The 13,931-nt window shown below is 47.8% G+C and overlaps 1 protein-coding gene across 2 annotated transcripts in view; it reads left to right on the top strand.

The window, feature by feature from the left end:
* Window positions 1-13,931, top strand: part of LOC146863604 (uncharacterized) — a 426,298-nt gene that overhangs the window by 256,800 nt on the left and 155,567 nt on the right. For both annotated transcript variants that reach the window (XM_085627625.1, XM_085627626.1), the window contains exon 4: window positions 3,865-4,226. In XM_085627625.1, coding sequence (XP_085483751.1) covers window positions 3,865-4,226 — 362 coding nt within the window. The remainder of the gene's footprint in view (window positions 1-3,864; window positions 4,227-13,931) is intronic.

Raw genomic sequence — 13,931 nt, 5'->3', positions numbered from 1 at the left:
GAAAGTCAAATCGGGATCCCCTATGGATCCTCTTCGACCTGCTCAATTCAGGGAATCGGCATCACTCTGCTTCCCTCTGCTCTGCGACCTTGTTAACCTATCTTTGAAGTCGGGCTCCGTTCCGGACAGCTGGAAACAGGCACAGGTTATGCCTATCTTGAAAAAACCCGCTCTTGATCCTTTAAAGTTCGAGAACTATCGCCCCATTTCCCTTCTTCCGTGGGTGGCGAAACTGACCGAGGCCTATGTTAACACCATCCTTTGCAATCATATCCATTCTGCTAATATTTTGGATCCTTCGCAGAATGGTTTCCGGCCCGGCCATAGCACTGAGACCGCGCTTCTTTCTATGGTTGAATATCTGCGTACTTTGGTTGACTCTGGTCAAACGGCGGCTCTAGTACTTTTAGATCTCAGTGCCGCGTTCGACACCGTCTCCCACTCAATTTTATTACAGCGTCTGGTCGAGGTTGGTGTCGATCATGTGGCACTTGACTGGTTCCGCTCGTTTTTATCTGGTCGGACTTTTAGGGTCGTTACCCCTCCCTGCCAGTCTGAGCCCCATTCCATCACTCAGGGTGTTCCACAGGGTTCGGTCCTTAGCCCCACACTGTTTAATATCTATGTCCAGCCGCTGGCTGCAGTCATCAAGCGTTGTAATCTGACTATGGTGTCTTATGCTGATGACACGCAGCTAGCGGTTGCGATTAGTGGGGCATCTGACCTAGAAGCCACCAAGTTCTGCGAGGGAATTAGGTCTGTGGCACGCTGGTTGACAGACAACTGCCTGCAATTAAACGCAAAAAAAAACGAGGTGTTGATCGTTGGCAAGCAGAGTCAAGTCTGGGGAGATCGTTGGTGGCCATCTGAGCTTGGCCCTACCCCCCTCCCTGTCACTGAGGTAAAGAATCTCGGCATTTGGCTAGATTCCAAACTTAGTTTTGTTACTTATACCAAGAAAACTGCGGCCACTTGCTTCGGGATTCTGCGTAGACTCAGACCTATCTTTAAATTCTTCAATGCTCCAACCAGACAGCTTATTGTACAAGCTACTATTCTGTCTCGGTTGGATTATGCAAGCTCCCTTTTGCTCGGAGCCAATCAGGGCGAACTCTATAGACTCCAACGTGTTCAAAATGCTGCTGCTAGAGCCCTGGTCGGCCTGCCTAGATCATGCTCAGCAAAAATAACTATTTTTGATCTTCATTGGCTCCCGGTCTCTCAGAGAATTAAGTTTAAGTCTCTTTGTCTTGCGTTCAAGATCTTGAAATATTCTTCCCCTCCGATTCTCGAACAGCTTATTTTACCATATGTACCATCGCGGTCCCTAAGATCTTCAGGCTCGCATCTGGCTACAGTTCCACGCTTTAAAAGGGCTCGGGCCGGTGGCCGCTCTTTTGGTGTACTTGCTGCTAAGCTGTGGAATTCACTTCCTGCTCATATCCGCGCCATTGACAAACTTTTGACCTTTAGGAAGGCCGTCAAGACCTATTTGTTCTCATTGGGTGCCTAGGTCTGACTTGGTTCTTTTCTTTGAATTGTTGTATGCTGTTTTTTTTGCTCAAGAAGCGCCGGGACGCCTCTTTGCTGGGGCAGCTGTGCGCTATATAAAACCAGGTAACATAACATAACATAACATAACATAACAATGTTATCCTATGGAAGAAGCACGCCTTACAGAAGTGAGAAACAAAATAGGCTGTCACTACCAGGGCATGCCACACAATAAAGGCACAGGTCCTGCCTTTTACCTATACTTCACCCTGCCCATAAGGCTACCTACGGTCTACCTTAGGGGTGACCTATATGTAGCAAAAGAGGAGTTTAAGGCTTGGCAAATACTTTCACATGCCAAGTAAAAGTGGCAGTAAACTGCGCGCGCAGGCCCTGCAGTGGGAGGTCTGAGACAGGTTTGAAAGGCAACTTCTATGGGTGGCGCAAGCAGGGCTGCAGGCCCACTAGTAACATTTAATTTATGGGCTCGGTATATGTTTTACCACTGTACAAGATACTTACAGTAAATTAAATATGCCAAACAAGTGTAAACCAATCATACCATGTTTTAGGGGTGAGAACACATCCACTTTAGCACTGATTAGCAGAGGTAAAGTGCTCAGAAACCTAAAGCCAACAAAAAAGGGTCAGAAAAATTGGAGGAGAAGGCAAAAAGTTTGGGGCTATGTCTAACACTCAGGATACAGGCTGCAGGCACCAATTGTTAAGATCATAAAATGCCAGCTTTCTAAAAGTTGTATTTTCCTAATTGTGGCTTAAAATCCGACTTTACAATTAAAAGGGGTTGTAAATTACAATTTTTAGAAACCAAATGTGATATTCCTTCCTACTCCCAAATTGAAAGTTATCACTTATTAAATGCAATAGGGTAACCCAATGTTATGCTATTGGGGAGGCAGGCCTTTCAATATTGAATAACAAATGTAAGAGTGTTTCACTACCAGGACACTTAAAACTTAAATGTACATGCCCAACGTTTTAAATTCACTGCACCCTATGCTGTGGGCTGTTTAGGGCCTACCCTAGGTGTGACATAAATGTACTAAAAAGGAAGCTTTAGGCTTGGAAAAAAGGTGTATTTTACCAGGTTAAAATGGCAGTAAACTGAGTGCTGAGTCAATACCAATCCGAGCCTTCACCTCTCCATGGTGCAGCCACTTCTATTGAGCGAAGGAATGCTTCCTTCTCAAGAAGGCATGGTGACAAGAGGTGTGGTACAGCAGCTGGGGCGACTGATTCCAGAGTGCAGGGTTCATGGTTCGATCGCCAGAGGCAGCTCAGATCAGCACCATGTGACTCTGGGCAATAGCTCACTTAATCTCCCCGAGGGCCCTCAGCACCTTGAGACCCCTAGGGGTGAGTAGTTCGCACTTTACACATACCGGATTTAGATTTAGATTTATGGTTTGGAGACTGTACACCTATAGTTGTTAGTACTTCACTCTCAATGTGCCCATTCCATTCTTGGCCTCTTTGTTATAATCAAAATTATATGCAGATGCAGGTCAGCATCATGAGACACTATGGGACTGATTCATACGTTGGATAAAGGGTACTCCATCACGGTGCAAGGGTGCCTGTGGTAGGACTGTTTTTGTGGAGGAAGCGGCACGTTCCTGCACACAAACAATCCTACAAGGCATTTTCCTCTTTTTATGTGTGCTGCAGAATGCAGCCCACATGGAAAGCGCAAAAAAGAGAAGAAAGAAGGATATTTCTCCTTGCTACGCCTCATGTCAGGAGGCATAGCATTTTGACGCATTCCCAGGTTTACAGGCTCTGGTAAGTCTGGGAAAGTGTCAGAATGCATGGGTGCTATGTGGGAAATCCCACCGCAACGCCCATGGAATACCTCCCAGCGCAGAGTAAGGCAACGCATCAATTTGCGCTTTGTCTTGTTACTTATGATATATGATGCCACTCTTTGTGGCTTTGGTGACTTCATAAATCAAAACGAGAGCCCTGCATCACGCATGTACCACTTTACGTGGCGCAGAAGTGATACAGGGCTCTCATAAATAAGCCCCTCAGAATACAATGATTTCTTAAATGAAATCCCAAAAATGTATCGATGTTGTTCCTCAGGGAAGCAGAAATCAGGCAATGTTTACACAGCAGTCTGCATGTATTCACTTCATAAGGCATGAACCTTTTATTCCTCAAGAGGTGTAAGCGCCGTAGCCAGCAGTGTGGTCCTCACAGGAAAACTCACAACCATGCACTGATCACAGCATCATTCAGTGGTAATGAATGTCTCTGTCAGTAAATGCTACAGGTTGGCCTTTTTGTTTACCTGCTGACTGCAATGAGACTCTTGGCTTATATGTTTTTATCTCACACCATTTTAAGTGAAACAGGAAGAAGACCGGATGGCAAAGGAACGCGAGGAGGCAGAGAGGCAGCATCGAGAAGAAGAGGAGAGAAGGCAGCGAGAAGAACAACAGAAGAGAGAAGAAGAACAAAGGCAGAGAGCGGAGGCAGAGCGGAAGCAGCAGGAGGAAGAGAAGCGACAACATGAACGTCTGGAAAGGGAGAAAAGGATTGCTGAAGAAATGGAGAAAGAAAGCAAATCCCTGGAGGAAAAGTTGACAAAAACATCAGAAAAATTAAAACAAATGAGCCACCAGCGAGGACGAACCAATGCACAAGAGCGATCCCACATCATGCAGTACGCCGTGGAAGATGATGCTAGTGGCATTGAAACGCATGAGGTACAGTACACCCTACACAGCATCCCAAACCTATCATTCTTTGTTTGAATCTGTTCATTGGTCTTTTTTGTTTTTTGTCTTAAACACATTTCAGAACTCAGGTATGACAATACATGTGCAACTTACAGTGTTATCCAACGAAAGAGCGCATCTGTTTCAATCAAACGGTGCAAGACGACATCTGCCGCGCATGTCCATAACTGTTTTCTAAGTCATAAACAAGTGCAGCAGAGCTAAGATTTCGATTCAGTATTCATAGCAAAGGGAGGATTCAACAGTACTCACTTAAAGAAAAGAGTTGACTTATTAACAATCTGGGGGCCGATTACGGTGCGCCTCCGACTGCTCGGACTGTAGGTCAGAGCCTTCTGAGCGGCATCGTAATGGGCTCCTTGGTTTACTTTCTGACAGCCTAATCAAGATATAGGCGGTCGGAAAGTAAACCGGCCCTGGCTGGCTTTCAACGGGTTCGGAGAGCCGGTCGGATTCGAACTAGTCAAATTCCGACTAGTAATCTCAAGAGCGGGCCTTTCCGCCCTTGAGATTACAATGCACGAATTCCAACATGGTTTCCATTCCGGCCTGTCCGACATGCAAACCATGTCAGAAAGCGTGTTTGGGGGCCCCCAGCAGTGCCCCCTTTGGTGCACGGCCTCCAGCTGCAAGCCTATGGGGCACCTATGTTGCCATCTTGTTAATCCCTGCACTTTGTGACAGGCATCTTGAGGTGCCTGCCACGGGGCGCAGGGATGAACCGCACCTCCCATTTCACTGTGGGAGCATGCATTACAGACGGTTTACGGCCATAATGCATTGTCCCATGGGGAAATGTAGGAATGCAACCAAACATTATCTGGTTGCATCCTAATGAGGCGGGTGGGACCGCCAACTGGAATTTTTCTTCAGCAGTACCCCTGCGCGTCAGTAGGTGGCGTTGGTTGACTCCGCGTTCGTCGTTGGCTTCATGGTCGCCAGAATGATGTTGCGGTGTCTACCTAGACGCCGCCCCTGCGCGCTGACGTCAGTTCTTTATTTTTTAGCGCCAGCTAGCACAGATTCGGAGAGAGCGGTATTTAGAGTCACATTTTGACTCTCTTTTTGCAACTTTGTGTCGACATTTTATCGAGTTGTTCGACTCTTGATGCAAGGACGAGATGTCCCGTCCTCAAACCGACTTGAAGGCTTGCGACTTCTGTTGCAAATTCATGTCGGTTACGGACCCGCACCTCGTGTTTCTTTGGTGTTTGGAGCGCGACCATGACCCGAAGTCGTGCCCCGACTGCCAGGCCATGAACCCGTAGTCTTTGTGGGAGCGGTCCCGAAAGCTTCTCGAGGCCTGGCAGTCCACTCTGTGCCATTCGAGGTCCTGGCTGAGAGGGAGGTCGTGGGACCGGTCGCAGAGCCATCATCACCACTCCTTGTCGAAGTCTTCGTCTTCGGGTATGTTGAAGCATAAGAAGAAGGCGAAGAAGCATCGTCGCTGTTCGCGTTCTCCCCGTCCGTCGGCCGACGCGATGCAGGAAGTGGAAGGTAGTCATCTGACTGCGCCCACGGAGCCTGTTGGGTCGACTCCGGCATTCCCTCCCTACCCGGGAGCCGGAGCGACCCCTGCCCAACTTCGTAGCTTTTACGAAGCACTCCATTCCATCTTAGGGCAGCCGATCCACCGGCGTGCCTTTGTGCCCTGCGGATTTGGCTGGGAGCTCTAGGCCTTCGATGCATGCGGCTTCGGCGAATCATGTGGCAACACCTCTGACACCAGTTGTGTCCCCAGCAGACATCGACCCCAGCCTCCCCCTTAATGTGGACACGGACCCCCGGCACCGACCGGTACTTTTGTACCATGGTTCTCCACTGGTCTTCCCTATTGCCCTGAGTGGATACCAGAGGATGGTGAGGAGGACTGGAAGGGGTCCGTGGACCCATTGGCAGACCAGTTGGAGGAACCCGACCGGAGAAAGGAGTTGGGTGAGGCCAGTGGTCTGGACACCTCCCCAGACCTTGGCATGCTTTCTCCCCCTACCGTGGCTATGGGGGAGGGTGCATCTTGCACAGGCGTGTTGCGTAGGGCGGCTGAAGCCTAAAACCTTGAGCTTCCTATGGTGGCGGTCAGGACTAACCTCGTGACCGAGGTGCTTCAGCCGGCAGCAGCCCCTTCGGAGCCCCCTGCTGCCGTTCAATGAGGCCCTTACAGACACCCTTTTGGTCCTAGCCCAACACAGAGGATCCTGTGGACAGGATGATTGTCCGACCCCATTTTCCTCTCTCAACACGCCACCCCTGAGAGCTTTGTGGTCCAAGCCTCGACCTCCAAGGGCGCATTCCCTACTGCACCACCTGATAGGGAATCTAAGAAGCTGGACCTCTTTGGGAAGATGTGGCAGCTTAGGTCTGTGGTCGGTGAACACTGCATGTCTCTTGGGCCGTTACTCCCACTCGGTGTGGGACTCTGGCATGCAGGTGCTGCCACAGTGCCCAGAGGTGGCCCAGCCCCTGCTCTCCCGCGCAGTTGCCAAAGGCAGAGATGCAATGAAGTTTGACATAAGATGTGGGCTGGACACCGCTGACTCATTAGGAAGGACTACTGCAACGTCAGTAGCCCTGAGATACTATGCCTGGTTGATGTCTACTGGCTTTTCGGGTAATGGCCGAACAGCACTTTTGGGCATGCCCTTTGATGGCCGTCGCTTGTTTGGCAACAAGGCAGACAACACACCTAAGTGCTTTAAGGACTCCAGGACTACAGCCAGATCCTTGGGCCTAGCTTCCACCTCCCGCCCAACACAGTCTGCTTTTCTCCCCTTTCGTGGCTATGGAAGTGGTGCCCCGCCAGCGAGTCTGGGATGTTCGGGCTATGATTCCGATCTTTCAGCCTCTATCCTGGGTTTCGGTCAGAATGACCCCGAGGCTACTGGGCCTCATGGCCTCCTGCATGCTGCTGGTAGTCTATGCCAGGTGGCATATGCAGGCTCTGCAGTGGGACCTGAAGTACCAGTGGGCACAGCATCAGGGCAATCATTCTGATTGCGTCCAGATCTGGGAGGGCACTGCACACCAATTGCAGTGGTGGCTAATGAACCAGGATTGGGTCAATGGCAGGTCTCTCTCCCTTCCCCAACCAGAGGTCACAGTGGTGACCGATGCATCACTCCTGGGATGGGATGGCCGCATGAGAGAGGTGGAGATTAGAGGCATCTGGTCTCCGGCGGAGTCCGGGCTCCACATCAACCTTCTGGAGCTTCAGGCGATCCGTCTTGCACTGAAGGCCTTCTTTCCTTCTGTCAAAGGGAGAGTAGTGCAGGTGTTCACAGACAAAACCATCGCCATGTGGTACTGCAACAAACAGGGTGGGGTGGGGTTATGGACCCTATATCAGGAGGCACTTCGTCTCTGGAAGTGGCTGGAACATCAGGGCATGTCCCTGGTGGTTCAACACCTGGCAGGTTCACTGAACGCCAGGGCGGATGAACTCTGCCGCAGGTGCATGATGGATCACGAATGGCGTCTTCACCCGTGGTGGTGCAAGGTTTCTTTCAGCTGTGGGGAGACCTTGGTTAGATCTGTTTGCCACCAAAGAGAATGCGCAATGTAAGCAATTCTGCATGTTTGAATTCCCAAGGCAGCACTCGCTAGGTGACGCTTTTCATCGCGAGTGGAGTTGCGGTCTTCTATGTGCCTTTCTGCCTATACCACTTCTGCCCAGAGTGCTGAAGAAGATCAAGCGCAACCTCTTCCCCAGTCATTCTTGTTGCCCCGGACTGGGCACGAAGAGTCTGGTATCCCGAGCTCTTGCACATGGCCATCGATCCTCCAATCAGACTGCTCCTTTGGGAGGATCTTCTGTTGCAGCAGCGGGGGACAGTCCTCCACCCAAACCTGTCCAGCCTCCACCTCCTTGCGTGGAAATTGAGCGGTGACAGTTGACAGCTTTCGACCTTCCTCCCGAAGTCTGTAATGTCATCTTGGCAGCCAGGCGTTACTCCACCAAAACGGAATACGCCTGTAGATGGAACAAATTTGTGGTCTGGTGTGCAGCAAAGGCTGTGGATGCCCTTTCTGCACCCCTTTCAGAGGTTCTCCTCTTCATTCTTTCTTTGGCCCAGCAGGGCTCTGCTCTGGGCACTTAAAAAAGGCTATCTTTCTGCCATTTCGGCCTTTCTTCAGTTTTCTGATCAGCCTTCTCTTTTCAAGTCCCCTATTGTAAATAACTTCCTTAAGGACATTACTCACTTGTTCCCTCCAATTACTTTTGAAATGCCCCAGTGGGACTTGAACTTGGTTCTCACCTACCTCATGTGCACTCCTATCGAGCCGCTGCATAACTGTCCTCTCAGACTTTTGACTCTTAAAACTGCCTTTTTGGTGGCCATCACCTCTGCTTGCAGGGTGAGTGAGCTTCAGGCTCTTTCTTCCAAGCCTTTTTTCCTGGCTGTTCATCTGGGCAAAGCTGTCCTTTGCACTAGGCCTTCTTTCTTTCCCAAAGTGATTACCTCTTTCCACATTGGTCGAACCATCACTTTACCCACCTTCTCCCTGCCCGCATCCTTCTAAAGAGGAGGAGAGGCTCCACCATCTGGATCCAAAATGTGCGCTTTCATTCTATTTGGATCGCACAAAACAATTCCGGATGGATTACTAGCTCTTTGTTGGCTATGTGGCCTCCAAGAAAGGTCGGGTTGTGCAAAAATTAACCATCTCTTGATGGGTCGTTCTTTGACACAAAATCTGCTATTCCTTGGCGAAAAAGGAACCTCCAGTGGGCCTGCGTGCCCATTCCATCAGGGCGATGGCCGCTACTACTGCTTTGAGACGTGGAGTCCCCCTTCATGACATCTGCCAGGCAACTACGTGGGCTTCATTGCACATGTTTACCAAACACTACTGCCTGGACAGCCAAATCCGGAGAGATGGCTTCTTTGGCCGTTCAGTTCTCCAGGACATTCTGGTGTGATCTTGGTTCGCAGACCCACCTCCGGGGTTGGTATTGCTGGGGTATCTATTCGAAGGTGAGGAATTCATAACTAATTGTCTCTTTCAGATGAACAAGTTACTTACCTTCGGTAACGATATATCTGTAAGAGACATAGATAAGTTATGGATTCCTCACAGTCCCACCCATCCTCCCCGTTCTGCGAACTGACTTCTAGGGTAAGGGACTTCCCTTCAGGTCCCTAGTTTTGTGCACCAGTGGTCAGTGTCTTGCATGGCTCTGCGCCTCTGACGTGGAACGTCGTGTGAAGAACTGATGTCAACGCACAGAGGCAGCGTCTAAGAAGACACGGCGATGTCATTTCAGCGACCACGACACCAATGACGAATGTGGAGTCGACCGACACCACCTACTGACGCAAAGGGGTGCTGCTGAAGAAAAATTCTGATGCCTGGGGGTAATTCTAAGGTGAGGGATATGTCACTAATCTATGTCTGTTGCAGATATATTGTTACCGGAGGTAAGTAACTTGTTCTTTACCCACACATTCCTCACATGAAAAGCACTGACTGTGTGGCAGAAAAGTTTTAAGGCAGAATAAGAATAACAATGGGCTTTACAAGTATCTAAACTGACACTAAGGGGCTGATTACGATTTCGGGCGGAAACTTTCTGCCCGACACCGACTAGGAATCGGGACAGACCGACTTGCTGGCCGTGCTCCGCCCACCCAATTACAATGTGAGCGAACACTGTTCGGTCAGATTCCTATTGTTTTCAATGGGAGCTTGTGTTCCACCTGCCAACCGTCCGTATTACAGGCTCCTATGGGGAAATGGGGTGTGTGTAGATAAACCAGCACCCTGTCACGGGCCCTCCATGATACCTGCCACACAGTGCAGGGTTTTACAGGGAAGTTTCTTAGGTACTCCCTCGGTCTCCAACCGCAGGCCGCAGGATGAAAGGGGCCCTGCGATGGGCCCCCAAAGCCACTTTCCAACAGCATTTCGTGTCAGACAGGCCGATACGGAAAGGCTGTTGGAAATTGACATTGTAATCCTGAGGTCAGAAAAGCTGTCCATAGGGGTGTACAATGCGGTTCCAACCGACACAAATCCTCCAAGGGCTGATCAAAACCGATTCGGAATGACTGCACAGTTTACCTTTGACTGTGAACACCGTAATCGGTCGAGCGGATTGTTAACCAACCGAGTCGTTCAAAATGGCTCTGACGCGGCCGAGGAGTATCCGACTGTCGGGAGGAGGCTTTCTGCCCGACAACGTAATCGGCCCCTAAGAGAGGAAAACTTAATTATCTCTCATTAATGAGTAAGGAATTATGCACTAAGAAGTACAAGTTGTGTGTTGTGCTAAATTAACGGAGCCATGCTCATTGCTAGTCAGGGCGTCAGGTATTTTGTTACTCTCTGTAGCTGGGGCAGCTGTAGTTGACAATTATCTATTTTTAATTCCAATGGCCCTGCTCTTCTCCAAATGCCTCTCTCTTTCTACCCTGACTCCAAAAAGACAGGTGAATAATAAATAGGATACTACATCACACACCTCACGAATGAAATGCAGATGTTATTATTCTGTCTGCTGTAAGTAGACGATGCGGAAAATGATGCACTAAACTACAGGGAAAGGAACGGACTCCATGGACTGTATTTGGCACGTTTGTCACAGCGTATTCCATACATCAAATCATGCATTTACTCCCACTTTACTCCTTGGCCTTACCCACCACCACATATTATCTCCAACAAATGAATTAGCTGGGCAGTAAGGAAAGGAAACTTGACTTACTGTACTGCAGGGTATGGTGGAGGGAATAGGAGGGTAGAGTACAGATTTTGATATAGATTAGGGGGGTCACTACACTGGTCATCGATTTGTCTTCTTTGGCTTATTCAGTCATGGCCCTAGTCAATGGAAGTCGAAAGGGAAAAATCTGAACAGGCGTCAAATAATAAATCTGGTATGGGAAACCATGACAATTTTAAATCACTTCACATGGCTGTGAAATCAAATGTGACACATGCCAAGAATGGATTTTTTAGTTTTCTGGTAGGCTGGGATGGAAGGACTTACGGAAAAAGTAAAAGGAGTCAAGTACTAAGAGGTGACTGAGTGGGCGAAGGGAAACCCACCTTGTGTGTTCGGTTTGCATTGCATTGACAATGTTGTAAATGCCGCATCAACTGAAGCAGACACACAGCCAACACTGCATTCATGAATTGAACCGTACTGCCCTTCGGTCATGGATGGCAAAATGCCCAGGGCGGGGAGGGGTGTGATGAATGATGAGTGGGATACATCTGGCTCACTTAACAAATACAGTGAGTCAAGGGAGTAGAACAAAAATAAAAAAATACCCCCCACTTTGAACCATATCTTTGATGACCCTACATAAACAAAGTAAGCAAAGTAGGTGAACAGCATGCCCCTCCCTATGAGAAGAGCTGCCTTGCTTATCCATCCAAGCAAACCAAATATTCATTCATCCTTTCATCCTAATTCACCCATAGCCACCATGATTTACTTTCTTACGTCCAGATTTTCACCAAAATTCCCAATCCATTATCCATCCATTCAGTATCCACCCTTTCTTCCAACCATCTAGGCTTTCACCTCTCCATCCCTTTACCCACCCACACACGTTTTCGCCCACCCACCCTTTTACTCACATACCATTTTCGTTTCTTTTAAATTTCCATTCTCTCAATTTTCCCTCAAGCCATCAACGCTCATTATGTGAGTTACAGATAGAAGAGGCTATAATAACTCAATCACCACTACAGCTGGTAAAGCTGGTGGGTTTATGGTCACATGTGGACGATGCATAGGTACTAGTTAATGAGTATAACAGTAATTATCAATAAGCAAGCAATTATGTAATTTACCTGTGCCGCTTCTCCCCTTTCAACTGACTCTCTTCCTGCAATGGCACCTGAGCCGGCATCAATGGTGGTCTGTGTGGCTATATTAAACATTATACATATTTTAGATGCCGGATACTCCACCACTTATTAAAGAAAATACTACCACAATACATCACTACAGAAGAGTTAGCACTGCAGTATCTTCTAACTACAATTTCACTCTGGGCATTTGGTTGGTTGACAATGTTAGACAAGCCAGGGATGAAGTGAACCCCAAAGACTTTTTATAATAGAGGGGCAGAGCTATAGCAAATGATGATCATGATGATTCAATCATTAAAGCACAAAGAAGGGGTGTAATATCAGTCAATATGAGAAAAATGGTGTTGGTTGGCAAATGCAGTGAGACCTCATACTTTTTTCCAGCCGTGCTGCACTGTCATGGAAACTTCTGGTATACTGTATAAATGAATTAAACAGCGCACAACATAGGGTGGGTGTCCATGACCCCTCTCTTGTGAACTCAACTGTAACAGCATGAGCAGGAAAAAGAAAGACTTCTCCAGAGACATACATAGTGAATATTATAATACAAGGTTACTTGGACCTGCAACCTTCGAGGTAGACCATAGAGTACCAAAATTGTGTTCTTAGTCTTACAGTACCCCAAGATATATAGGAGAGAAGGAACGATTATTACCAACAATACAGAAAATAAGTGGACTGGAGGCCAGAAAAAGTCAGCTACCAAAAAAGAAAAACATGTAACATAAAGGAAACAAAGATAATGCAGGGATTAAAGGAATTAAACAAATATTGAATTGGGGAGTTAGAAAAAAAGGAGATAGTGGGCTGGGAAAAAAGAGCTAATCCATTGTGCTGTGCACGAATGGGTTACCATCCCGTCCTCGTCACCATGTGAAAGCAAGACTGCAGGTAAGTGTGCTAGGGCAACTTTATTCCGCGCCAGCAACACCCGCCTCCAGGCAGCAACTCGCGCCCTGGAACCCAACATCAACATACCGATGAACCAAGATTTAACTCTAAACCCACAACAATCTTAAAACCCAACATTATGGAAGTAATTATCATAAATAATGGGACTGACTAGGCTCAGCAGATCCCTCATCAGTGGACCAGGCGTTCTGCGCCTCTTCCCCAGCTCTTCCTTGACCCGTCTCCTCAACGTCCCTCTTCTTGCTATTGGGTGCTGATGGAAGAAGAAACAAAAATGAGTAAAAAAAAAAGATTAGTACTTCATTTAATCTTCACAAAGTGATTGACAGACCAACACAGTCGCATTGTACTTTTCTAAAACAAATCGTCTATAGTACTAGTTCCGAGTATATCAACTATCGCTGAGTTGCCCATACTAATCCTAAAATCCCTATTTCAAACTTGCTTAACACAAACTACATTTGGAACTAATGCATTGCAGTGAGTGATCTTTGACTCTATTCCCATTTCCAACCACCTTGATGGAAAAACTCGGTCTCCCTTTTTGCAATGCATAGATACACACTAGACATCACTGTGAAATAACTTGGAACTGTGCTAGCTTCAGAAGCAAAGTCACAGAGTGAAGACAAAGAGCTACTCACTGATATCACTGATTCACTATAGTGACAGGAGGACAGTCTGCAATGGTTTCTTGATAAATCAGCCAAAGTGAGCACCAATGATGAGTACGATGAGGTAGCGCTGAGCACTTGCCTAGCAGAAACTAGAAACGGATTCACATAATAATAATATTCTAACTTAAACTACACATAACTTACCTCTGAGTGTGAGCAGCATGCTATTCGGAAAACAAATGTTAACATCGTAGAAACACAACTGAATTAATATTCACCGAGCCCCGGAATTTCAACGCCTCGCAGGTTCTGCTCCCGG

This window comes from Triturus cristatus, chromosome 2_1 (assembly GCF_964204655.1).
Source record: "Triturus cristatus chromosome 2_1, aTriCri1.1, whole genome shotgun sequence".
Classification (NCBI taxonomy): Eukaryota; Metazoa; Chordata; class Amphibia; order Caudata; family Salamandridae; genus Triturus; species Triturus cristatus.
This window is presented reverse-complemented; position numbering and strand designations above follow the sequence as displayed.